General features: G+C 47.3%; 3 protein-coding genes across 5 annotated transcripts; 2 read left to right on the top strand and 1 right to left on the bottom strand.

Moving 5' to 3' along the window:
• Nucleotides 1–68: 68 nt before the first annotated feature.
• jmjd7 (jumonji domain containing 7) lies at nucleotides 69–3,865 on the bottom strand. Its single transcript, XM_085342769.1, has 9 exons — nucleotides 3,682–3,865; nucleotides 2,777–2,930; nucleotides 2,449–2,587; nucleotides 2,252–2,369; nucleotides 1,447–1,503; nucleotides 1,268–1,363; nucleotides 1,114–1,190; nucleotides 565–724; nucleotides 69–435 (listed from the first exon to the last, which is right to left on the bottom strand). The coding sequence occupies exons 1-9, from the start codon at nucleotides 3,728–3,730 to the stop codon at nucleotides 347–349; spliced, it is 939 nt and encodes a 312-aa protein (XP_085198895.1). The 5' UTR covers nucleotides 3,731–3,865; the 3' UTR covers nucleotides 69–346.
• A 5,666-nt stretch (nucleotides 3,866–9,531) lies between these two features.
• Nucleotides 9,532–15,655, top strand: tbpl2 (TATA box binding protein like 2). 2 transcript variants are annotated; one of them, XM_085342521.1, is made up of 9 exons: nucleotides 9,532–9,579; nucleotides 11,112–11,310; nucleotides 11,414–11,609; nucleotides 12,443–12,445; nucleotides 14,304–14,391; nucleotides 14,467–14,566; nucleotides 14,625–14,814; nucleotides 14,895–14,989; nucleotides 15,579–15,655. In XM_085342521.1, exons 1-9 carry the CDS (start codon nucleotides 9,532–9,534, stop codon nucleotides 15,653–15,655), a joined length of 996 nt encoding a protein of 331 aa, XP_085198647.1. The 2 variants fall into 2 exon arrangements, with proteins under 2 accessions (XP_085198647.1, XP_085198648.1); XM_085342522.1 differs by lacking the exon at nucleotides 12,443–12,445 and having other exon boundaries at nucleotides 11,112–11,303; nucleotides 11,398–11,609; nucleotides 14,467–14,558; nucleotides 14,647–14,814.
• Nucleotides 15,656–17,736: 2,081 nt separating this feature from the next.
• atg14 (autophagy related 14) lies at nucleotides 17,737–25,021 on the top strand. 2 transcript variants are annotated; one of them, XM_085342693.1, is made up of 12 exons: nucleotides 17,737–17,926; nucleotides 17,975–18,128; nucleotides 21,182–21,244; nucleotides 21,411–21,453; nucleotides 21,782–21,863; nucleotides 21,937–22,174; nucleotides 22,303–22,529; nucleotides 23,184–23,301; nucleotides 23,403–23,493; nucleotides 23,620–23,705; nucleotides 23,792–23,966; nucleotides 24,205–25,021. In XM_085342693.1, exons 1-12 carry the CDS (start codon nucleotides 17,830–17,832, stop codon nucleotides 24,325–24,327), a joined length of 1,497 nt encoding a protein of 498 aa, XP_085198819.1. In that variant the 5' UTR covers nucleotides 17,737–17,829; the 3' UTR covers nucleotides 24,328–25,021. The 2 variants fall into 2 exon arrangements, with proteins under 2 accessions (XP_085198819.1, XP_085198818.1); XM_085342692.1 differs by having other exon boundaries at nucleotides 17,737–18,128.
• Nucleotides 25,022–25,415: the final 394 nt, after the last annotated feature.

Below are 25,415 nucleotides of genomic sequence, written 5' to 3'. Positions count from 1 at the left end.
GCAGCGGCCGTTCAGGGAAAGAAACTGTCAGTAATTCAAATGTTAAATTCACAAAGAGAAAGTTTGACTTTTATTTTTATTGATCCGCAGCTCGTTCAAAGGCACTAACAGGAAGTGGAATCAATCCACGCCAGGTGAACGTTATTGATGAAGTTTTCAGTGACAGAACAATAAATTTTATTCTCAAAGTGAATAAAGAATCGTGGGAAACCATGGCTGGGCTGCTGATGACGACTCCAACGATGAAGGAGAGGAGCTTTAGTCAAATGTATTTTCTGACCAACTTTGACCTGCAAACACCACAGAAACAAAACTTCATTGGCCATGTGTTACTGTCGCTGTGATGTCACGTGGACCTTGTGACCTCACACAGAGCCTCCAGCAGTTGAAAGTAGTTGTACTTGATGTCGTAGTCCATGTCGTACCAGAAGTTCACTGCAGACAAAACGGGAGCGGATGTGTTTAGTGTGAAGGCCTCACTGAGATTATCTGATCGATTATCTGCTCGTGTCTGTCCATTATTGATCAAAGTAAAGTTAAACACAGCGTGGTACGTTCAGGTACCTGCGATGCAGCCGTGTGACTGCTGTACGTGGTGGAACCACAGCGACGGCAAGTACAGCATCTCTCCGGCCTTCACGCTGCAGTGGAGCGGCCGCGCCCGGCGGTACTGCGGGAACCGCTCCAGGTCCGGGTTCAGTGGGTCCAGAGGGATCCATGGGACCTGGGAGGGGGAGTCATGGAGGTGTGTGGTTTGAAATGAGGTGCTGAGACTTAGGCTGCGTCCACACTAGCCCGGATAGATTTGAAAACGTGATTTTCGTCTGAAAACGTTCCGCGCCCACACTTTCAGTTGTTTTCACAGGGTTGTGAAAACACTTACGTTCCAGTCCTGCACAAAACTGAGTGAGAATTAAAGGAACTGAAGAAAAGCTATGCAGCATGTACAAAGTGATTTTAGAAAGTCTGCGTTGTGTCCAACTACAACGGGACAGCTCTGTTGTGTTTTCAAAATGCTGCGTCTCAGTGAGGCCAAGACTGAGAGAAAACATTGCGTTTTCAAACGAAGACGCATTAGTGTGGACGTAGCCTTACAAGAAAACCTGAACGCACCATCTCTGAGTCGCTCTGATCGATGACCTCGAACTCGCCGTCATCTCTCTGATGGTAAACGGCTGGTTGGAACAAACCTGCGGAGATAGTTACCATGGTTACCACAGGTGGATGGTTATTGCTGTAGAGAAGACTTGGTGGTTGCCATGGTTACCATAGGGGATGAAAGGGCGGTCTGTGGGCGGCATCAAAACAAAGTGTTTCTCTCCAGAGACGACACAGTAAAGATTCTCGTAGTGATCTTTGTGCACTGAAACACAGAAACACGCATCAGCATCACCACGCCGCAACTCGCGTGTGAGTGAGAGAGTGAGATCAAGGCGTGGGTCTCACTGGAGGTGATGGCGTTCGCCTCTCCGAGCCAAAAGTTCACAGCGTCCGGCAGCTTTCCTGAAAGGAGAAAACAGTAGGATAACAGTCAGATCAGCTGGTGGTCAAACTGGGGTGGGTCCCCCTCTGGGTCACACAGTTACTGCGGCAGGGACGACAGGAGGAGAAACATGGAGGGCAGTGTGTTATTCAAAAGCGGGGAGGGGGGTCCTTCCCTACCATGATGATTTATTTTCCTCTTTAATCAAAACAGAAGCTGCTGGATCTGCTCCGCTGAGCTTTTTGATTTAGTAATTGATTTTAATTTCATTCAATAATTATTGTTATATCATAATAATTCAATTTCTTAGTGAAGGTTACAAATGATCGTCTTATGGCCTCTGACAGTGGACTCATCTCTGTGCTTGTCCTGCTAGACCTCAGTGCAGCGTTCGATACTGTCGACCATAATATCCCATTAGAGCGATTAGAACATGCTGTAGGTATTACAGGTACTGTGCTGCAGTGGTTTGTATCATATCTATCTAATAGACTCCAGTTTGTGCATGTAAATGGAGAGTCCTCTTCATACACTGAGGTTAATTATGGAGTTCGGCTGGACCTGTTTTCTCCGCAAAGGTGGAGATGGAGAGACCAGTTGACAGGAAACGCACTGAAACTGCTTCCTGTGAAGATCACCGTCATCACGCACACATCATTTTCACAGACTGGATTGTGATGCTCTCGACTTCCTGCGATGTTTGTGGATTCTGCAAATCTGTGAGAGACACTCTGATTGGTCAACATCGCAGACAGACTAACAGCTCACCAAGTGCCGTGCTCATCCAGGCAATGTGCGGCTGTACGTCAGCAGTGAGCTCGGGCAGCTCCTGCAGCAGGTTGGAGCACTGCTTCTGGACATAGAAGACTCCGCCCCCTTTGTCCACCTGCACATTCAATCAAGACAACTTTATTAGTAAGGTGGCATTCATGCAGGGCCATTCGGACAGCAGCGTGCAGTCTCACCTTCCCCTCGATGATGTCAAGAACAGAGGAGAAGCTCATCTGTCTCTCTTCAGGCATCACAAATCGATCTCCATTTACCGCGTCGGCGTAGCCATTTGGAGTCACTGCCACGCTTATGACCTTTGACCCCACCTTCTCCCTGCAGAGAAAAAAAACAATCATGTGACATCTACACCTGACGAGGACAGCTGAGCGCCTTCGAGCCTGAAAATGATGATGCACGAGCTCCACAGAATATCTCTCTCTTATCTGGATGAACTAATCCAGACTTCATTTATTAGGAGCTGACCTGTTACCATAGTGACAAGGGTGGGTGGGGCTTGCTTACCTCAGATAGTCAGGGCTCCACTTGGCCAGGGCTGGCCAGTGGCTGAAGGCGTTGCGGATGATGCAGGGCTTGTTTGGAGCGATCCAGTCACGGTGGAACTGCAGCGGCTCAGGTGGCCCGTCCAGGTAGGGCACCGATTGGTTCAGGTACAGATCTGAAAAGTAATCAGTGATCAGCAATGCTGATTGATAAGCAAACACCTGAGATACATGGGTGGGTGGGGCACTGATGTCAGCATTGGTCATTCATATTATAATCACGTGAGCTTATTTCCTGTTTGCTCGGTAAAACTACATGATCACACCTCTAATGACAGTCTGGAGAACTCTAAAGCCCCGCCCACACTCGACGTGGTTGGTCATGATATTCCAGGTTCACAAGCTGACACAGACCAGTAAGGACAGCAAGGGTCACCACAGCGACATTTAAGCTGAAACCATGGAAACGAATGAAAAACACATCTTACCCACTCACTCAGCAAAGTCTGCCCTGCAAAAGGAGGCCCCACCTCAGCCCCTGCCCTCCATTTTTAATCATCCAGACTTCTTTCGCTGACCTCTGCACAGCCTCTCAGCAGTGGAAGGATCTGCATGTTGTCAGGTGTGTTTAAGAGACCAACGGCATCACGTGACAGGAAGCAGACGGCCAGGTTAGTTATTAATCTGCTGATGGGTGGGTCTGGATATACAGTCTGTAGTTTTATGACCCCTCCCCTCACAGCAGGGCAGGTGTGTCACATGTGTAATTCAACCAAACAAGTAAACATCAAACATTCAGCCCGATAACGAGCATGCGCTGTGAGCCGCTCTGAGTCGGATCTACTTTCTGTGGCAAAAGAAATAGTCCCAGAGCCGAAGCTGTCACCTATCTGTGATCAATGCTCGGATCGGTGCTGTGAGCCTCACCGTGAGCCTCCTGTGAACACTCGGCCAGTCGATTCCTCACTGCTTCCATCCTGCAGCTGACTGATTAAACCATCAGTTGATCGATGATCAACTCCTCCCCTCAGCAGCGACAATAACTGTATCGATACGTTTATCATCAATACTGCCGATCGCTTCTTTCCAAGCAGCGTGCTGCCATGCTGATTTGTTTACTTCCGGTGAGCATGCGCAGAGATTGAGGGTTCCTGCGCTGTTTGATGTGAGAGCAGGATTCCCCCTGCTGGCGGGAGGAGGGACTGCAGCAGCACATAAGCAGTTATTGATCCAGAGCGCCGATAAATCCGCTGATCATGATCCAGATAATAATCAGGCATAAAATATTCAGTCCCAGCTGCTGCTCCGTGGCTCAGGCTGAGGCTCGCTGCCTGAGACACTTTATTGTCAGGTGGGAGCAGTAGCGGTTTCTCTTATGGGCCACATGGGCATTTGCCCAGGGCGGCATCACGGGCATCGGCCAAAAAAAGTTGCTCGTACTGATGCTGCCCCGACGTCATGCCAGCGAATTTTGGGAATGGCACCCATCGGTGTTCTTACGGCCTTTTGCTGGGAGTAAGGGCGCCCTCCGGTTGCGAGGAGCGCCCGCTGCAGGGAGGAGAGGGCGAGGCGGCGGGGGGTTCTCTGGGTGGCTGGAGCAGCGCCTAATAACCAACTCGCAAAATAAGTATGTACAATTTTATTTATATAGCACCTTTCAAGATAAAAATCACAAAGTGCTTCACAGAAGCTAAAACATAAAAATCAACCAAAAGCAAGTTTAAAAAGATGAGTTTTTAGCTGTTTTTTAAAAGCGACCACTGAGTCCACAGATCTCAGGCTCAAAGGGAGACAGTTCCACAGTCTGGGGGCCACAGTCACAAAAGTCGCCTTTTGTTTTCAGCCTTGTGTGTTTTCAGCCAGCAAGCCCTAGTGACATGACCTCAGGGACCTGCTGGGAATGTATGGATGTAAAAGTTCACTTATATATGTTGGTGCTTGTCCATGCAGAGCCCTGAAAGTCAAGGTCAAAACCTTAAAGTGGATTCTGAATTTAACGGGGAGCCAGTGCAGCTGGATCAGCAGGGGTGTGACATGGGAGGACTTGGAGGACTTGGTCAGAAGCTTTGCAGCAGCGTTCTGAACGACTTGCAGACGCTCCAAAGAGGCTTTACATAAACAAGTAAACAAAGAATTAGAATAATCCGGACGAGATGAAACAAATGCATGAATGACAACTTCCAATTCGGAGCACGATACAATATGACTCAGCTTAGCAATGTTTCTCAAGTGATAAATACAGGAGCGAACCAGAGATTTTACATGAGCGTCCAAAGTCAGAGCTGAGTCAATGGTAACACCAAGGCTCCTGATAGAAGGTTTAGCAACCAACACCATCATTAAGTTTGCAGATGACACCACAGTGATTGGCCTCATCAGTGACAACGATGAGGCCGCCTACAGGGAGGAGGTGGATCGTCTGGCTGAGTGGTGCGACACAAACAACCTGCTGCTTAACACCGAGAAGACCAAGGAGCTCATCGTGGACTACAGGAGAAATGCTGACCCACATCCACCCATCCACATTAAGGGGACGGCTGTGGAGCGTGTGAGCAGCTTCAAGTTCCTGGGAGTCCACATCTCCGAGGATCTCATCTGGACGACCAACTGCTCCAAGCTGGTCAAGAAGGCTCACCAGCGCCTCTTCTTCTTGAGGACTTTGAGGAAGAACCACCTGTCCTCAGACATCCTGGTGAACTTCTATCGCTGCACCATTGAGAGCATCCTGACCAACTGTATAACAGTCTGGTACGGGAACTGCTCTGCCTCGGACCGGAAGGCGTTGCAGAGGGTCGTGATAACTGCCCAGCGCATCGCCGGAGCACCACTTCCTGCCATAAAAGACATCTACAGGAAGCGGTGTCTGAAAAGGGCTGGGAAAATCATCAAAGACCCCAGTCACCCATCACATGGACTCTTCACCCTCCTGCCCTCTGGGAGGCGCTACAGGAGCCTCCGGACTAAGACCACCAGGTACCGGAACAGCTTCTTCCCCACAGCTGTCAGACTCCTGAACTCTGCCTCCTGACATCTGACCCACGTTAACACATGGACTGAACACACACACACCCACAATGGACAACTGTACCCTCAAACACACAATAATAACATGGACTGAACCACCACTCACAACCACTAGCACTTTATATAGCCTCTGTAGAAACTATCTACACCCTCACTTATCTTAACTGCACTACTGTATAGCTCTGTGTAAATAATCTTTCTGTACATACGATAATTTTTAACCCTACAACTGTTTACAACTTGCATAGTTCCCATTTCTGTATAACTGTATATCTCAGATTTCTGCAAAGTTATTTATTTCATATTCTGTATAGTTTTTCATATTTATATCCTGTTCATAGCCTGTACATAGCTTGTACTCACTACAGCCTGTACATACTTATAGTTATAGAATATTCACAACATACTTCATACCGTGTACATTATAACATACCATAATAGACCCATTTCTGTAATATACTTACATATCTATATTATTGCTAATATATATTGTAATATATCTATATCACTAAAGCACTTCTGGATGGATGCAAACTGCATTTCGTTGCCCTGTACCCGTGCATGTGCAATGACAATAAAGTTGAATTCTATTCTATTCAAATGTAGCAAGTGGACCCAAGTTTTCCATAACCCTAGGTACAAATTTTTAGAAGCACAAACAAGGACTTCAGTCTTCTCCTCATTTAGTTGAAGAAAGTTTCCAGCCATCCAACATCTAATGGAGTCTATGCACTTATGCAAAATCTGTAGCTTGGAAGCATCTTGGGGCTTAAAGGAGATATATAACCAGTGTTGGGTAAGTTACTTTAAATTAGTAACTTAGTTACATTACTAGTTACTTCTATCAAAAGTAACTCTGTTACTTTAAGTTACTTGTTACTTTCAGAGTAACTAGTTACTAGGGAAAGTAACTTTGGTTTTACTCAGAATTCTCTTGTTAATGTGTTGCCTCCGTAACTGGATACCCAGCCAGACTGCCAGTCTTGTAGCTTACATGTTAGCACTATCCTGCCACAGTGCACTGTGCCACCTACCAACAGAAAGGAAAAGATAATGTTCATATTTCCACGAGAGAAATCCCACGCCTGGACCGTCGTTGACCGCCGCCATGATTCTAGCCTACGTCACAGCGTCATGTGCGCTTTTTACATCCAACACAAAAACTGCAGTCGTGGTGCTTTTGATTGTACTCAGAACTCAGAAATTCTGCCTTCTGAATAGGAAGATGTAGGTAACACCAGACTGCAGATGAGCTGCATACAGGGCTGGACTGGGACAAAAAATAGTCCCGGGCGTTTTGACTAGAGACCGGCCGCCATTATAGGAAAAATCATAAAGTCTTTGAATGAAATCAAACACTGTTGTGACAGTGATGTACACTGTTCTGATGGTATATATGCATCAATCTATCAATCGGTTCAAGGTGACAAATAAAGAACCTTGAACCTTGTTTGTTGTAAGATTCAGATAATTATTTATTAAGAGCGAGACATTTTAAATGAGAATAAGAAAGTATTTCTTTGTGCCCCCCTTTCCCTGTTAATGCCCTACCTGGCCCCCTGGCAAAACTTTGCTAGACCCGCCCCTGCACAGTTACCAGCTGTCAGCTACAAAGAAAAGGATCCTGGTGTTATTTGTCTCTCAGAAACAGTTCATAACTTCAACTCATTCATGTCACCTAAAAGGTAAACCTGTTTCTCCATCACCTGTTCAGCTCTGATGATCCAGTAAGGACATCTCCTGGTTTCATCTTCATGTTTCCCTCTCACCAGATAACCAAACCGATATCATGACCAGCAGGTTTACAGCTGTGGCTCCAGCAAACATCAGCTGATACTAGAAATTAATATTAAATAAATTCTAACAACAGCTGATCAAGCTTAAAAGTGCTGCTGTTGTTTAGCGCGACATCCGCTGGTTTCCTCTTTCTGGCGCAAAGTGGGCGATAAATAAACAAGAGAGAAAAGCCGATCAGCTGATCATTGATCAGTTTCATGATTGAAGTAGAAACAGGAGAGGGAGGGGAGAGAACAGGAGGAGAAGAGGCAGCTGTGCAGCAAAGACACAGTATAACTCCAGCTTTGTGTCTTTTTCATTGTAGCTGAAGTCCGGGACAAACTGTTCCTTTTTACCTCAATAAGAAACGCGTAATATTTTCTCTGAATCCCTCGGGTCTCTCCTCTTGCCTCCCTTTTCCCTCATCCACCTGCTGGCCTCCACCACTTGCTAATGCTAATGCGATAGCCACCACACGAAGTAACGAATAACGAGCCTATCTAAATCCCAGTAACGAGTAACGTGTTCCTGGTTTTGGCTTAATAACTAGTTACCGTGCTCGTTACCACAATAATAATGTAGTTACTGTAACGTGTTACTTAACACGTTAGTCCCAACACTGTATATAACTGAATATCATCGGCATAGCAGTGATAAGAAATGTCCTTAAAAGTCCTCAATAAGTGCTGAAGAGGAAGTAAATACAGCAAGAACAATAAAGGCCCCAAAACTGAACCTTGTGGCACACCATAGGCAAGAAAAAGTAGAAGAGGAACTGTAGAGGTAGCCACAGAAAAGCATCGTTCATGCAAATAGGATTCAAACCAGGCCAAATATAAAACAAAATAAAAACAAACCAACAAACATGAAAACACCAGACATCATGATGCAGACTTATCATTTGCACCGATGTTTTTCCTCGGTGCGCCTGCTCGCTGCTGAAGTCAAAGTAAACTTTATTGTCATCTCCGCTACAGACAGTCCAGAGAGACGAGACGACGAGGCTCCAGTTACAGCAGTGCAAGTAAACAAACAATAAATATAAGAGGAGTAAGAAAATAAACATACACTTTATGACTCGGGGTAAAGGGATCAATAACAATTTAAAATTTATAATTTACAGTTTGATGATTTAAAGTCTCACACACAATGATGGGTGTTCATACTGGAGTGCAAAATTAAACCAATGTAAGATGGACAAGAAAAGTTCAAAGCCATCAGGAGCTCAGTTTAGAAAAAAAAGAGAAAAGAAGAGGCGGAGAAACGAGCAACAGATGCAGGTAAGCAGATGTGTGACTGGATAATAACAGGTCATCCTGAAACAATCAGAATCAGAATACTTTATTAATCCCTAAGGAAATGATGTGTTACAGTTGCTCCAAGAAGAAATGGTAAAAATAGCAACAGTAACAGAGTAAACTCCAAACAATACATTATGTTACAGATTTTACACATGTAAGCAATAGCACTAATATACAGAGATCACTCAATTATAAATATCAAGGACTAACAGAGGGGATTATAAATGAATATCAAGAAATTTGAGGGTTTCGGGGGGGGCTAGGACTGCCACTGGGTGGGAGCATGTGCACGACCCGCAGCAGAGTAGTGAAACACCACGTGATCTTCTTTAAACCTTTATTCAAAAATGAAGTGAAATATGCATCACTGTCGGGGGCGTCTTCTCTTTTTTTCTGCTTCATCAGAAAAATCAGTGGAGAAGCAGAAAAGTGAGAGGAAACAAAAAGGAAGTTTGTGTGTGAGGCTCCACCCCCCACAGGTGAAAATAAACATGATAATTTGACAGACAGGAGCAGCCTGTGAATGCTGTTATCCTGGGAGCTGAGCCTGTTTGAGTCTGAGCAGCAAACAGGAAGCTGTCAGCAGCTGAGTGCTTGATTGGATGCACCTGTGCTGAGATCAGGTCTGGATCAGGCTGTCGATGGTTACCTGGATCAGGTCAAATGCTGTGGCGTCATGGACGAGTCGGCTTTGGAGCGTTACTTTGAAGACTCCATTGCAAACGTGAGTGTGAGAAAGAGGTGATGTCAGCAGGTTTGGGTGAGTCTGGACTCTCTCTGGTCTTCAGTCCTCCGCCTGAGCCTCTAAAAAAAGTTTGTTCTGCTCATTAAAACAGAAAATGTGCAGTGAAAGCCAGAGTAGCCGATCTTCAGCGCACATCTGTAAAAACGAAAGCCATGAAACATGAAGTAAACCAGCAGTCGAGTGTAGATTTGGTACTGAAGGCCAGCTCTGGGTCCTCTGAGCTTCTGTACTGAATGACTGTTTCCCGTCTGTGCTCGTTCGGCTCACATCTCAGATCTGTGAAAAGTGTTAATGTGTGTTCAAAATCCTGCAGACAGTCCTGAACTGAGAGGAAGAACGTCACCCTTACGTGCAAACCCATTCAAAGTGAACAGGAGCTGCACAACTATCAAAAAACTAGTGCGAGTCATCTGAGAACAAATCAGTAAATGTAATCATTAGGGATGGGTATCGTTTAGGTTTTATCCGATACCGGTGCCAAACCGGTACTTTTGAAACGGTGCCGGTGCTTAAAGAATGGAGAACACAAAATTGGTCCAAAAACCTCATGTTCAGCTGTGTTTTTTTTTTTTTTTTTGTAAAAAAGATAACAATGTTAGCCTTTTCTGCAGCTATGGGGCATATATGGTATCACTCTTGGCTGAAAGCAGTGCTTAAACAATGGGGAAAAAAACACAAACTTTGTCCAAAAACCTCTCATGTTTAATTGTTTTCCACTTTTTCTTTGGTCATTTTAGCCTTTTGGGCCAGGGTGAAGGGAGCATCTGCCATCAAAGAAGAAGACAGCCGCATGTCGCTATGATGATGTTTGCTAGTTCACCTTACATGCATTAATGTAATAACGTGGTTAGCCTACTCAATGTAAATTACACACGAACAACATTAAGCTACTCACGCAGAGAAGAACGGCTGCTGCTGCCATCATCATCCGTCATCATTTCTGCTACACTGGCAGGGCTACGGCTACACCCGCAGTAGATGTGCTTGGTGTGAGGTCTTGCAGCAAGCTATCAAATATGGCGCATTTCTCAGCTTTAAAAAAACCGCTATGCGTCGCCAGGTGTTTTGTCAGATTCGAGGTGTTACCTCCTTTGACAGTATCACAGTATCAGCTTAAAGCACTTGTTGCAGGCTGCTGAGTTTGCTTATTTTGCTGTGAAGTACAGCCAGACTTTTGACTGCTTCACCTTGGGCATTTTTAATCTGTAGCTCTGCTCTAAAAGAACGTACGTACCTGGACCCGCCTATTATCCTCGGAAACGTAAAATGATTGGCTAGAAGTGTATCACAGCTCAGGAAAAAAAAAAGCACCGAAATAAAGCACCGAAATGTGCGCTGCTTTTCGGTCTGGTCATGGCACCGGATACCTTTACCCATCCCTAGTAATCATTAATGAAACTGGTGGTAATTAAATAAGAGATGAACCTGGAAAAAATGACAGATGGTACAGGTGGCATTACTCAAACACAAATGTATAATCAAACTCTTATTCAGGCTTCTTTCTCCTGTAGGACTCTGGCTTTATGCTGGGGGAGGGGCTTGGTCTTCAAAGCCCTGCCCTCATTCCACAGGACCCCTCCCAATTGGCACAGGACCCCGCCTACCCATCAGAGAAGTCTGGAGTGAGCGGTGAGGCCGGTGATGAGCTTGACCTCAGTTTCCTTCCCGATGAACTTAGCACACAGGAGGAACCGAGACATGACGTATCAGGTATGACATCAGCAGACAGTGGGTGTGTACGACCTAGCAGCCAGTGACATTAGTGTCTCACCTGTACGCCATGTTATTCCAGGAGAGGAAGGCGGGTCTGCAGCTCTGGACGTGTCTCAGGACAGCGGTGTTGGTGTGGACCACAACTCCCAGGAATCCACAACCACCGAGGGCACACAGGAGGCGTCCACATCAGGAGCGGGGACCAGGGCCTCCCCCTTCTATCCCATGACCCCCATGACCCCTATGACCCCCGTGACCCCTGTGACAGAGAGGTCAGGAATCATCCCGCAGTTACAGTAAGTCACTGCTGAACAACACGGAAGCCGTTCTTCATCTGGTGTTCTCATACAGTATTAAAACTCCCCATAATCCCAGCACCTCGGAAGGCTTCCAGGAGACAGCCAATCAGAACTGAGGGTGACCTGCATAGGTGCGCTGTGTTTTTCTTTCCAGTGACGCGGTCAAAAAAGCAGAATTTTAGTGCAGTAAATGATTAACAGGATTGCTTTGAAAACCAGTTGTGCAATAATACAATCTGGATCAGACAGGTGTGGCTGTGATGTCATTAATCCACACCTGGTCTGATGACAACTGGAAGAGAAAAACAGTCACTGAGGTTTGTCACTACTCGATCCGTACCGGAAACCCGATCGGTACCCCGCATGCGCACATCTTGCGTCACTTCCTCTCTTTGCCAACATTGCGACATTCAATATATTTGAATGATACGGTTAGCGCCCAGTTAGCTCCTAGCATTTCTCAACAGCTCTGCCTCCTTTTCGACTACCGGGACATTTAAACAATGGATAATCCGTATCCGCAACAAATTTTTGCTTTTCTCCTCAACAGAGAGCGTCCCCCGACTGAACAACAGCGCCGTAAAATAAGAAGAATGGTGCCTAATGACAGAGTTAATAATACAGACTTTATAATATGTCACGCGAAGATTCAGCAGCCAGATGAAGTGTTTACTGGCAATTGACAGTGATAGCGGACATTATCATCACTATTCCAACAATCCTCTCCACACAGACAAGCTTAAACACACTCGATTATCACTAAATCACATTTAACACACGTTTGTAATGACGCTAATTCAGTTTACAGTAGGGTTCATTCGCTCAGTCAGCAGGTGGCGGTATCCTCGTACACTGGGGAGTACACTGCCATTAAACGAACAGAAGAAGAAGAAAACCCCTGCACATGCACGGTACGGATCGGGTATGTCACTACCCGATCCGTACCGGAAACCCGATCGGTACCCCGCATGCGCGAAAGGTGTCTACTTCCGGTCGAAGCATTTTACGATAGTTACAGGTCAGAGTATCTGTTAAGATGTTAAGAATAACAAGTATCTCTTAAAATGTTTCCGATAATGAAACATTTAATATAATGTAGACAAAAACAAAAAAATAAAAAGATAGTGACAGATCGGGACTCCCAATCCTTACTGCGCATGTGCAAAGTCGGACCGTGCAAATCGGGTCTACCCGATCCGTACCGTTTAATGGCAGTGTACTCCCAGTGTACGAGGATACCGCCACCTGCTGACTGAGCGAATGAACCCTTAACACACTGTTTGCTGCTATAACTACACATGTTTCTTTTTCAGCTATTTATTTATGAGTGACTTATGTATGTATATATATGTATATATTGTACTATTCTTAGTTAGTGTATTGTCTGTCTTGACTTAATGTTGGTTTATAATGGAGCACTGTAACAAAAAATAATTTCCCCCAGGGATCAATAAAGTATTCTGATTCTGATAATGTCCGCTATCACTGTCAGTTGCCAGTAAACACTTCATCTGGCTGCTGAATCTTCACGTGACATATTATAAAGTCTGTATTATTAACTCTGTCATTAGGCGCCATTCTTCTTATTTTACGGCGCTGTTGTTCAATCGGGGAACGCTCTCTGTTGAGGAAAAAAGCAAAAATTTGTTGCGGATACGGATTATCCATTGTTTAAATGTCCCGGTAGTCGAAAAGGAGGCAGAGCTGTTGAGAAATGCTAGGAGCTAACTGGGCGCTAACCGTATCATTCAAATATATTGAATGTCGCAATGTTGGCAAAGAGAGGAAGTGACGTAAGATTTGCGCATGCGGGGTACCAATCGGGTTTCCGGTACGGATCGGGTAGTGACAGGGTAGACTCGATTTGTACGGTCCGACTTTGCACATGCGCAGTAAGGTTTGGGAGTCCCGATCTGTCACTATCTTTTTATTTTTTTGTTTTTGTCTACATTATATTAAATGTTTCATTATCGGAAACATTTTAAGAGATACTTGTTATTCTTAACATCTTAAATGGTAAATGGCCTGCATTTGTATAGCGCTTTTCTAGTCCATAGGACCCCAAAGCGCTTTACACTACATTCAGTCATCCACCCATTCACACACACATTCACACACTGGCGATAGCAAGCTACATTGTAGCCACAGCTGCCCTGGGGCGCACTGACAGAGGCGAGGCTGCCGGACACAGGCGCCACCGGGCCATCTGACCACCACCAGTAGGCAAACACGGGGTTAGTATCTTGCCCAAGGATATTTGGCATGCAGCCAGGGTGCAGCCTGGGATCGAACCACTGACCTTCTGATTAGTGGCTGACCTGCTCTGCCACCTGAGCTACAGCCACCCTTAACAGATACTCTGACCTGTAACTATCGTAAAATGCTTCGACCGGAAGTAGACACCTTTCGCTCATGCGGGGTACCGATCGGGTTTCCGGTACGGATCGGGTAGTGACAAGGTTAAAGCTCATGACTGTAAAGTCCTGAGTACAGCAGGAAGTGAAGAAATAACTGCTGTGACAGAGCACCGAGGCAGCGCCCACAGGTGAAACGCCGCCCCCTGGTGGTGATAATAACAAAAGGTGCCTTTAAACTAATCTTGCTCGCAGGCGTCCGAACTGTCGTGTGAGTGGTGGGTTTCAGACATGGGGCACGGGTTAACCTTCACTTCCTGCTTTGCTTCCTGTGCAGGAACATCGTCTCCACGGTGAATCTGGGCTGTCCGCTGGATCTGAAGTTCATCGCCCTGCAGGCCCGAAACGCAGAGTACAACCCAAAGGTACTGACATCGCTGAAAATTCTGATCTGAATCCCACGCCATCCAGCGGGGTTCATCGCTCTCGTGTCATTTCAGCGCTTCGCTGCGGTCATCATGAGGATCCGCGAGCCACGAACAACAGCTCTGATCTTCAGCTCTGGGAAGATGGTGTGCACAGGAGCCAAGAGGTCAGTCCATCACGCAGATGGTTCAGGTGTGAGCAGCATGCTGTGTTAAAGCGTAATCTCCCTCACGTCTGTGTCTGAGCACGTGCAGTGAGGAGCAGTCGCGCCTGGCGGCCCGGAAGTACGCCCGGGTGGTGCAGAAACTCGGTTTCCCCGCCCGCTTCCTGGAGTTCAAGATCCAGAACATGGTGGCCAGCTGTGACGTGTGCTTCCCTATCAGACTGGAAGGACTGGTTCTGACCCACCAGCAGTTCAGCAGGTAAGAAGCGCACCTGATCCCCGTGGTGTTTAACCTTGATTTAAAGCGCTCCTCAGACCAGCGCTGCATTCCCTCCACAGTTACGAGCCGGAGCTGTTTCCGGGACTTATCTACCGGATGGTGAAGCCTCGAATCGTCCTGCTCATCTTTGTGTCGGGGAAGGTGGTTCTGACGGGTAATCGCCTCCACACGTCCGAGTTCATCAGCACAGACACAAACTGAAGCTTCAGCACTGATCTGTCACCAGATTACAGACAAAACTCTTCTTCGTATGAAATCATTATTAAGTCTGTCGTTCAACACAGATCTGCAAACAGGCCTTTCATTTACAAAATGACTGCAGTCACATGATCTTAAAGGGCACCAGCTCACCTTTACCGGCGAGGGGCGTGGCCACAAAGTAGCGGCTGGGTTTCAAGTCCGACCTGTGCTCTGTGCCCACAGTCTCTATCCAATTAAGAGGCCAAAACGATCCTATTTAAAGAAAATGATATGATCTTTAAAATATCTTTGAAATACAAAGTAAACTGAAAATCTGTCGTGTCTTCAATTTGTTGCTAAGTCCAAAATGTGGATCTGATCTTAAAAAAACGACTTCCTGCAAAAAAAAAAAACTGTAGAAACATGACTAAATGATGACGTAACACCGGCTGCTTTCTATCCATGCTGTATTTTATTTTGAAAATGTCTCAGAAATGTGACTCTTATAATCATGAAATGGGACTGAATGACACCGTGCTAATCACCGAGCTGTTGCCTTCCAGGAGCCAAAGAGCGAGCTGAGATCTACGAAGCGTTCGAGAACATTTATCCAATCCTGAAGGGCTTCAGGAAGCAGTGAGAGCGGCACTTCCTGTTCCTGTGTACATATCTGATTCGATATTTGGGCTAAATATGTTTTACTTTGAGTCGCTCTGCAGAGTTATGGGATGGGATATGTTTTAGTCTGTGCTCAAGAGTTCACCATCCTGAGAATCTGTTTTCTAAGAGTCATGTGACTTCAGTGTTTTCATACACACATTTCCACTGAGTGAATAAATGTGGAGACATCAGCTGTTGAAAATAATCAAGGTTTCTGTGTACGTTGTACGGCCCTTAAAACCATCTTTACTGAGCGGTTGAAGCTGGAGCGCAGGAACAGTTTGGAAGAAGGTGTCACTCAAAACCCCAAATTTAATACTGAGCTTTTCACACCTGAGCTTCTGTAATTGTGGGAAACACACCAGATACAAAAAGACAGTCTCATCTGGATTACGTTATTCCAACAAACTACTCTTCATAACCTTTCAAGATGGCTTTCAAACTTTTATTCTGAAAAACATTACAGCGGTTTTATTCTGAAGGGCAGGCCTTCACCTGACTGATCAGACATTCAGAGACGGCCTTCGTTTTGTGAACTGGGCTCAGGTTCGAGTGTTTGACGATCCTGGACAAACACGCAGCAGCAACAAACCCTCAGTCTCACGCTGACAGTTCATTGGCCCACCTGTAGCTGTGAGGACGGCGTGCACTGCTGTGGTATCGTTTCATTTGTCTGTCATCTGTAAACTAAACCCCATAGACGAATAACTTTGTAGGTCATATGATGTGGCTGAACTAAAACCTGATTGGATCATAACCTGCGCTGTAGACTTGAGGCACGAGTTACCTCGGCCAGGAGCTCATCAGCCCACGCAACCTTTCCCAGCCTGGAGACGATCGGAGATGATGGTTCACTTCTGTTCTTCCACGTTTCACTCGTGATTTTGTTTGCTCGAAGAGCACCAATAATTGGATCCTTCTAATTTCCCACAGTCACAGCACATGTCGCCCCACAGGTTTTTATTTTTTATTTTTTTGGGTTTTTTTTTTTAAGACATCTGAGAGTGCTCCTCTCTGAGATCCTCACCTGTTCACTGAAGCTGACTTTTTTTGTGAGTTAATTGTTGTTATGATGAAACTGAGTTTGGGAGCTTTTCGGCTGTTCCCAGTTACGATAAGAAAAGAAACTTTTAGTCCCACACGTGGGAAATTTGTTTTGTCACAGCAAAAAGTGGACAGTGCAAAGTTGTATAGCAAAAATTAAAGAACACTGGAATACAATAAGAATAATATACTATACACAACTGTACAGAATAGAATAAAATATACAATAGGATAAAAATAAATAAATTCAAGTGCTTTAAACAACTGAGTAAAAATGCAACTTTGTCAGAAAAGAGTATTGCACATGTGTGGATGTGTTTGATCAGTTGGAGTCTTTGTTGTAGAGTCACCGTGGGTGCTGCAGCCACTGAAGGAGCTGCTCAGTGCTGTCAGTCTCCTGCATGGGCTGGGAGATGTTGTCCAACAGGAATGAAAGCTTAGCCGCCGTTCTCCTGTCACTCACCACCTCCACTGGGTCCAGAGGCCATCCTAGAACAGAGCTGGCCCTTCTGATCAGCCTGTTCAGTCTCTTCCTGTCCCCGGCAGAGATGCTGCCACCCCAGTAGACCACACCATAAAAGATGGCTGAGGCCACCACAGAGTCATAGAAATTGTTAAACCTATTAATCCCTGCAGTAATGACCTAGTAATGACCCAATGGGAGGCTCGTGTTTAAATCTCCGTGGGGGCTGCAGAGTTCATGAAAACTTCACAGAATAAATGGACTGATTCTTATGCAGCACTCGGTGCTTTGTACAACATCCACACTCCGACGGAGCATCAGAGAGTGACCCGGGGTTCGTATCCTCTATAAGGATATTTGGCATGCAGATGTGGAAGCCAGGAATCGAACCACCAACTCTCCGATCACCTGATGAGTCGTTCACGTTGAGCTCTGTGAGCAGAATTACTTTTAACAACCTCCCATGTTTTTATGGTGACGTATGCCTGACCCCGCCCACCCGTGACGCCATCAGATAAACAAACCCGTCACGCTGTTAGAAAGAGGAAGTGGCGGTCTGTCCTCGGGTTACAGCTGTGCGTTGGCTCTAAACTATGAGACGTTAGCGGCAGGCCGACCTTCGCGGAGCCGCAGACAGCGCAGCTAGCATGGCGTCCTCCGCCGGCCCGGCCCGGCCCGCTCCAGCCTCTGCGGCCCGGCCGTCACCGCGCCCTCCACTGCCGGCCTCGGCCCATTCCGCGCAGGGCTGCTCGGCCCATTCCGCGCAGGGCTGCTCGGCCCATTCCGCGCAAGGCTGCGTTATGCTGGAGTCCGTGGACGACGCGGAGGGGCTGTACGTAGCCGTGGAGCGCTGCCCTCTGTGCAGCACCTCCCGCCGCAGGCTTACCTGCGCTCGCTGCGTGCAGGCCGGAGACTTTGTGTACTTCGACGGCAGGAACACAGAGAGGTAAACACCGGAGCCGAATTCCACCGACGCACGCTCAAAGTTTCCCGTTCCTACGTTCCTCTGCGGACACGCAGCACCGGGGAGCTGCTCCGTTTCGCCTGGGATTAACGGGAGCTGTCGGTGCCGTTCGGCGTCGTTGTGAGCACCGACTGCGTCTTAAAAAACGCTTTTTACGGCTTTCTTTGTCTGACTGCTCTGTTGGTGGGGACATTAGCCGAAGCCTGGAGCCCAAATAACACTGCTGTGGTGAAACAGGTGTTTCAGCTAAATCGAAGCGCGATTATTGTTAAAATCAGAAACTCTTCTTTATTTTCTCAAACGTCAGAAGTTACGGTGTAATGACCGGAGGTGTGACACGCTAATACTCCACAGTCGCACCGTCTCGTCTTTAAAAAGGTGTAAACTAACCTGAAAACGGCGCTTAGCATTAGCAGCTAACAGTGGTTAGCTAAGTAACTTTCAGGTAGCCTGTTAGCTCGGTTAGCCTTTGTATCAACATTTGTTACTGTTAGCTCAGCTAGATTAGCCTCGATTAGCCTGTTAGCCTTTTTAAGCTTTATTTGGCCGGTTAGCTCAGTTTTGTAAGTCTGCTAGGTCTCAGGTTATCGTGTGTTGACCTGCTCTGGTATTGTTAGCCTGGTGGCTAGCTGCTGTGTTACAGTGCAGGGCTCGCAAAAGTTCAAAATCCCTGGTAGCCCTTCGGGCAGGGACTCTTCAGTTTTTGGTAGCCCAAAATAAATTTAAGTAGCCCGAATAAAAAAAGAGCAATGTTTTGATTGATGTTTTGTTTCCGTTACAATATTATACATTAAAGTATAATATTGTAACGGAAACAAACCATTAATCAAAAAATTGTTGAAACACAAATTCACACAAACACAACATTGTATAAAAATTACAATCATCAACTCAAATACTTGGTTCTAATTGAACAGAAATTTCTATGAACTTGTAAGAACTGTGTAGGACATGAATCAGTCTGTGTCAGATCCTGAATTTGAAATTTCCACTGAAGTCACGGGTAAGAGACAAGTGGAACCAAGATCGAGGCCATTTGCTTTTTGAAGTTTGCAAAGACTGCTAAATTTTGCCAGTGGTAGTTCACTCTTTGCAACATAGTACACTGTTCTATTTGCAATTGGTGTTTGTTCCGGGAAAGATATTGCAGACTGAGCAATAATGCATTTCTTGCATTTCTCATGGGTTCTAATGGGGGCCTTTCTTAAAATGACTGGTCCCAGTAACAAAGGCGCTTGTCGACTCAGAAATCGAGGGAAAACCAACAACACACTCGGCAGAACATTATGTTATTTACACGGATGCACATAAGCGGTCCACATGTTCGCATTCGCTGTCAAAATAAAAGACGCGCACCAGATAAGAAGTTGCAACGCGCGTTTGCGTCCATATAAAAGGCAGTGTTTTTGTCCGCTAGAGTGGGATTTTCACGGCACATTCTGCACCAAGGCTGAGGGTCGCAGATGCCAACAGACTCGATAAACTGATCTGTAAGGCCAGTAATGTTGTGGGGATGGAGCTGGACTCCCTCAAGGTGTGTCGGAGAGGCGGATGCTGTCCAAGATAAAGACAATGTTGGATAACACCTCCCACCCTCTCCATGACATGCTGGTCAGTCACAGGAGCACGCTCAGTGAGAGACTGAGATTACCCATAATGCACCACTGAACGACACAGGAAATCATTCCTGCCTGTGGCTCCCTGAACAACTCCTCCACCCAACACACTGTTTACTGCTATAGCTACACATGTTTCTTTCTCAGCTATTTATTAATAAGTGACTTTATGTGTGCGTGTATATATGTATATATTGTACTATTCTTAGTTAGCGTATTGTCTGTCTTGTTAATGTTTGTTTATAATGGAGCACTGTAACAAAAAATTTCCCCCAGGGATCAATAAAGTATTCTGATTCTGAATGCGCACCTGCGGACCACTTATGTGCAGCTCTGGTTATTTAGCTCGTCATATTGCAGCCACAGAAATTATTTTGTCCATGAAACCATAAAGCTGCACTTTCTTTTTGCCTTATAGTCCGATTTGTCATAACTTTTCCGTTTTGTGGTAAGCTTTTCTTTGGCTGTTACTTCTTCACCCTGACCTGTCTTATTTGGCTCAGCAGAACTAAAATATATATCTGCTGCTTTTACACACGCACTCACATAACGCTCAGCGATTCTCTGCGCGATCAACCTCTCACATGTTTAAGCTGTGGGAGATTTCACTTGTCATGTTTGCATAGTAAGCTAACGATTGATAAGACGATGTCAGAGGAATTGGTGCGAAATTATCACCACTCCCCAATCAGTGCTGTCGCTCTCTATACACAGTTCGCTCGATTGCAAAGTGAAAGCAAAAAAACAAGCGCAAATTCAAACGTGATTTCAATATGTCACATATTGACAGTGGCTCACCGATGCCAATGACATAATTACCCAGCTACATTTCCGAAAGAATGCAAAAGCATTGACATATATTTTTCCTTCCTATGATAGCCCGACGGGCAGGGCAGAGAGAGATTTTGGTAGCCCGACTGGAAAAATCGCTAGCCCCGGGACGTCGGGCTAGCGATTTTGCGAGCCCTGGAGTGAGGTCATATGCTCCGGTTAGACGTTTCCCAGGCTGGAGTCAGTGAGATGACCTCAGGCCCCCCTTCTCTTTGTTACTGCAGCTGTTGCAGAGGTGTGCTGGGTTTAATCAGACTGTCTGGTTCTGCTGGCTTCTGGTTCTCCGTCCATCCATCCATTCGCTTCCGCTTATCCTTTTCAGGGTCGTGGGGGGCGCTGGAGCCTATCCCAGCTGTCATAGGGCGAGAGGCGGGGTACACCCTGGACAGGTCGCCAGTCTGTCGCAGGGCCAACACACAGGGACAGACAACCATTCGCACTCACATTCACTTGCACATTCACACCTAGTGGCAATTTGGATTTATCAATTAACCTATCCCCACAAGCTTCTGGTTCTGAAACTGTAAAATCCTCTCAGGTGTGAGGCTTTATCTACTGCAGGTGAACTCGTCTGCTGTTTGTCTGCAGGTACACTGAGAAGCTTGAGCGGCTGAAGAAGCTGAAGGGGGAGAAGGAGCAGCTGCAGCAGAGGTAAAACCTGCTGCTCACAGGTACAGGTGATGTCACAAATGGCTGTGGACTGAGGGAGGGCGAGTGAAGCTGTTTGAGGCAGCACCTGTGCAGGTGTTGCAGATGTTTGTGTGTTTTTGGTAACAGCAGCTGTGGCGATAACCTGTGACATCTTCTGTCCTCACAGCGTTGTGCAGGCCATGAACAGGAAGCTGCTGGCTGACGAGATGGTGAGTTCACAGCTGCATAGGTGTGCGTTCAGGCACGTGGCTGCCTCCTTATCGCTCCTCTGCTCTGTAATGTTACCTTCAGTGAGCTCACCTGCAGTTTTTAATGCGCTGTAGCTCCTCCCATCCTCTCCGAGAGCACGTCAGGTGCATCTGTGTGGCACCTCTGACCTCCAAACATCGGCCGAGAGCTGAGAGGCAGAAACGAGAGAAATAAATTCAGATGTTTTAACTTGTTTGCATAAATAAAAATGTGAACATTCAGATTAAAGTTCAAATCTGATTAAAAGCCAGTTCGGAAGAAATTGATGTATCTGTGTGTTGTCCTCAGAAATGGAAGATCATGTCGTGTAAGATGAAGGTGGAGCAGCTAAAGGAGGCGGTTGCCTGGGGCAACGAGGAGGCGAGGCACGGTGAGAGTCAGCAGGTTTAAAACTGACATGGTTCGTGAGCTGTTGCGTGACCCGTTTGCCCCTCCTGCCGCAGATAATGAGCGCCTCTCCAGGTGTCAGGAGGACGTCCAGCGGCTGCAGCGCCGGGCCGTTCGCCACGGTGAGAAACGCGACAAGATCGAGCGCCACAACCGGCGCCTCGGTGAGCTGATGGAGAAACGCAGTCGAGACCTGCAGAGCCGACTGAGCCAGCTCGCCGCACTGCGGCGGGAGCACATCCGCGACCTTACCACCCACATCTTCCCCATGCAGGAGGAGAAACTGGGCAGCAGGTAGGGGGTGGAGCCTTCTGAGTTTCAGGAACCGCTCTGATGGTGTTGGACTGAGGGAGGGCGAGTGAAGCTGTTTGAGGAGCAAACGTGTTGTCATCCCACTCTCTGCCCCTACGTGTATCTATTAGAGACCCCGCGGACGTCCTGGCTGAGTGCGACCCGCTGACCTCGAGCACGGTGAGCGAGCTGGCCGAGGCCCGGAGGACCACCTACCTGTCGGGACGCTGGATCTGGGACGACCAGAACGGAGAGACAAGCATCAGCATCACGGGGCCCCCTGTGGCCCTGCCCAGCAACGGAGACTGCTCCGCTTACTACAGCTGGGTGGAGGAGAAGAGCACCAATCAGGGCCCAGGTGAAGAGTGAGGAGGCGGAGCTTTAGTGGTCGTACTGATAACTGATCTCATTTTTTCCCTGAGTTCAGATTTCTTCTCAGCCAGAAGTTTGTTCTTGTATTTATCTGATGATGATGTTGTTGTTGTTGTTGTTGTTATGATGATGATGATGGATTGCATTTATATAGCGCTTTTCGAGGCCCTCAAAGCGCTTTACAATTCCACTATTCATTCACTCTCACATTCACACACTGGTGGAGGCAGCTACAGTTGTAGCCACAGCTGCCCTGGGGCAGACTGACAGAGGCGAGGCTGCCATATTGCGCCATCGGCCCCTCTGGCCAACACCAGCAGGCGGTAGGTGAAGTGTCTTGCCCAGGGACACAACGACCGAGACTGTCCGAGCCGGGGCTCGAACCGGCAACCTTCCGATTAACCTTCCGACGAACTGCCAACTCTTGAGCCACGATCGCCCAATAATAATAATAATAATAATAATAATATAAATCATGGTTATTATAACTCGTCTGTTTTTATTTTAAAATTATTTTAAAATACTTAATTTACTTGTAATTTTTTTAATAATGAGTATTTTTATGTGGGTGCTCAGAAAACTTTCATTTGAAAAGGTTTCAGGTGACCCTGTCCTGACCTTTGACCTCCTTTTGCCGCAGAGCTGGACCACATTAACCCGGCTCACACCATCAGCGCCGCCCTCTGCTACACCACGCAGCTCGTCACCATCTTGTCCCACATGCTGGACGTCAACCTGCCCAAGAAGCTCTGCAACAGGTGGGAACGTTTGAAAAGTGGCGCCACTCAGCGGTAGGTCGATTTCGCCGATGTCGCGGCGTCCATCTTTAATCTTCGCTCTGTGCTGTTTGTTTTCTCAGCGAGTTCTGCGGAGACAATCTGAGCCGCTACCGCTTCACCCGAGCTCTGAGCAAGCTCAACACCAACGTGCTCCACCTGTGCTTCTCTCAGGTGAGACTCGCACGCTGTTTGTTTGTCCGTCTTCTGTGTCGAGGGGACTCTGAGACGCAGCAGGACTGATTCTGATTGATTGATCCATCTGTGTTCCCGCCTCTCACCCCCTTTCTCTGTGTTCAGCACGTTGACAGCGAGAAGCTCCACCTCCATCACACCCTGAGGAACATCGTGTTTCTGGTTGCCCCTGACAACGACAGCCTGGGCAGGTGAGGGGGTGAAGTGTTTGATTTCAGGAAAATGTGGGTGCGATCTGCTGATTGAGAGTGACGCAGTGTTTACCCGTGTGCTTCAGGACGGGTCCGTTCGAGGTGTGCGCCGACCTGGAGGAGTCCATGGAGTTCGTGGAGCCGGAGGCGGAGGGGCCGGCGGAGGAGAGCGGAGACGAAGCGGTGACGGACGACGAGACAGACCTGGGGACGGACTGGGAGACGGTGCCCAGCCCGCGGTTCTGTGATATCCCCTCACAGGTAAACACACCTGAGGCGTTTGTGCCGAGCTGCTCGATCATTTAGATCCGTAACCCTTATTATCGATCGGTTATTAACTCGGTGTGAAGGACGACTCGCGCTTAGAGCAGCAGCGGGCGGGGGCGCCTGAGGGGAGGAGTCACTTTGACCTCCATAGGTCAGACATCAGTGCAGAAGAGTTACAGGGCTCCGCCTCGTGACCTCTAACCTCTCCTCTTCCTCCTCTGTCCTCCTGCAGTCCATGGATCTTTCCCAGAGTGCCCTGCAGGTCTCGCAGCCCGCCGCCAACACCGGAGGGATGATCTCGTCTGCCGCCGCCTCAGTCAGCTCCTGGCTCAGAACCTACACCGGCCAGCGCTGACCCTACGGAGTCCTGGGGCTTGTTTGGATCTCAGGGGTCAGAGGTCACCATCAGCGCTTCAGACTCTGCAAATAGAAACGTACTGTTTGAGGAGCTGAGAGGTCCTGCTGACGCGTCACTGCTGATTTGATTGGTTTAACTTTTTTTCTCCTACTGTGAGGTCGTATCGCGGAGCCGCTCAGTCTCTGATTGGACGAGGTTGTTGCAGTCTGGAGGGGCGGAGCTCTTTTGCAATAAATTCTCTGCAGTAAGCTCCACGCACAGGCGTGGCTCAGTCTCCAGCGTGTCGGCGTCACGGTGACCTGACGTGTCCTTTGTGACCTTTAAGGTCGTGATGAGAAACTGGAAGCGCTCGCATTCAGCAGACTGCAGGATGCCACGAGGTCAACATGCGCTCTGATTGGAGGATTGTGCTCCGGCGCCGAGGCCACTCCAAGCCTGACTCATTTTTATTAAAACACTATTTTCAGTTTTTCTTGTACATTTTCAGCCTCATTCAAAAAAAAAAGTTTCTTCCTGTGGGCGGAGCGTGCATCATTGTCTCTTCTGATTGGCTCCAGTTTAGAAAATCGAGCTGCCATCACAGAGCAGCTGGAATCAAACCTAGACCGAGCCGCCTCACGCTTTTTCGCTGAGCTGGTGACTCTGAAGTGGGATTGATGATGATGGCGGTTTATGGACGAACATGTTTTATTTGAAGTGTTTCAGTTTGTGTGACGTTTGAAATAAAATCCTGTTTCTGCTTTTTGAATCTGAAGTTGAGTTTTTAATAGAGTGTGCGTGCGTTGACCTTTAACCTCAGGGTCCATGGGCCACAGGAGGTGCTGACATCCACATGCTGTACAGGCAGCTTCACCTGTGCCTGCAGGTGGATTGAAGCACAGGTGAGTGTACACCTGTAATAGCCGTGTGTGTGAGGACTCACAGCATCTCCACAGTAACCGCACGATTCACACCACGGCGTGCTGTGTTGATAGATTTAAAGACTTCACCCGCCGATGCTGGCGGGACGTCAGCGTCTGCTGCTTGTGCTCTGCAGGTGTGAACACCTGAGCTCAGGCTGTCTGATTGGACGGCTCCAGCTGATG

The sequence above is a fragment of the Diplotaxodon limnothrissa genome, linkage group LG19 (assembly GCF_057381915.1).
Source record: "Diplotaxodon limnothrissa isolate DT_005_m linkage group LG19, D_limnothrissa_male_GT1.1, whole genome shotgun sequence".
Lineage (NCBI taxonomy): Eukaryota > Metazoa > Chordata > Actinopteri > Cichliformes > Cichlidae > Diplotaxodon > Diplotaxodon limnothrissa.
Note: the sequence above shows the minus strand (reverse complement) of the source record. Positions and strands in the feature narration are given on the sequence as shown.

What these genes read in the sequence shown, in the direction of transcription:
- tbpl2 (XM_085342521.1), top strand. Translation starts at nt 9,532, where the DNA reads ATGGACGAGTCGGCTTTGGAGCGTTACTTTGAAGACTCCATTGCAAAC. An exon ending in ACCGAGACATGACGTATCAG is followed by an intron (nt 11,311 to 11,413) that starts GTATGACATCAG and finishes GCGGGTCTGCAG; the next exon opens with CTCTGGACGTGTCTCAGGAC. An exon ending in ACGCAGAGTACAACCCAAAG is followed by an intron (nt 14,392 to 14,466) that starts GTACTGACATCG and finishes GTGTCATTTCAG; the next exon opens with CGCTTCGCTGCGGTCATCAT.
- jmjd7 (XM_085342769.1), bottom strand. Translation starts at nt 3,730, where the DNA reads ATGGAAGCAGTGAGGAATCGACTGGCCGAGTGTTCACAGGAGGCTCAC. An exon ending in GTGTTCACAGGAGGCTCACG is followed by an intron (nt 2,931 to 3,681) that starts GTGAGGCTCACA and finishes ATTACTTTTCAG; the next exon opens with ATCTGTACCTGAACCAATCG. An exon ending in CCGCCCTTTCATCCCCTATG is followed by an intron (nt 1,191 to 1,267) that starts GTAACCATGGCA and finishes CTATCTCCGCAG; the next exon opens with GTTTGTTCCAACCAGCCGTT.
- atg14 (XM_085342692.1), top strand. Translation starts at nt 17,830, where the DNA reads ATGGCGTCCTCCGCCGGCCCGGCCCGGCCCGCTCCAGCCTCTGCGGCC. An exon ending in CAACGAGGAGGCGAGGCACG is followed by an intron (nt 21,864 to 21,936) that starts GTGAGAGTCAGC and finishes CTCCTGCCGCAG; the next exon opens with ATAATGAGCGCCTCTCCAGG. An exon ending in GACAACGACAGCCTGGGCAG is followed by an intron (nt 23,706 to 23,791) that starts GTGAGGGGGTGA and finishes CGTGTGCTTCAG; the next exon opens with GACGGGTCCGTTCGAGGTGT.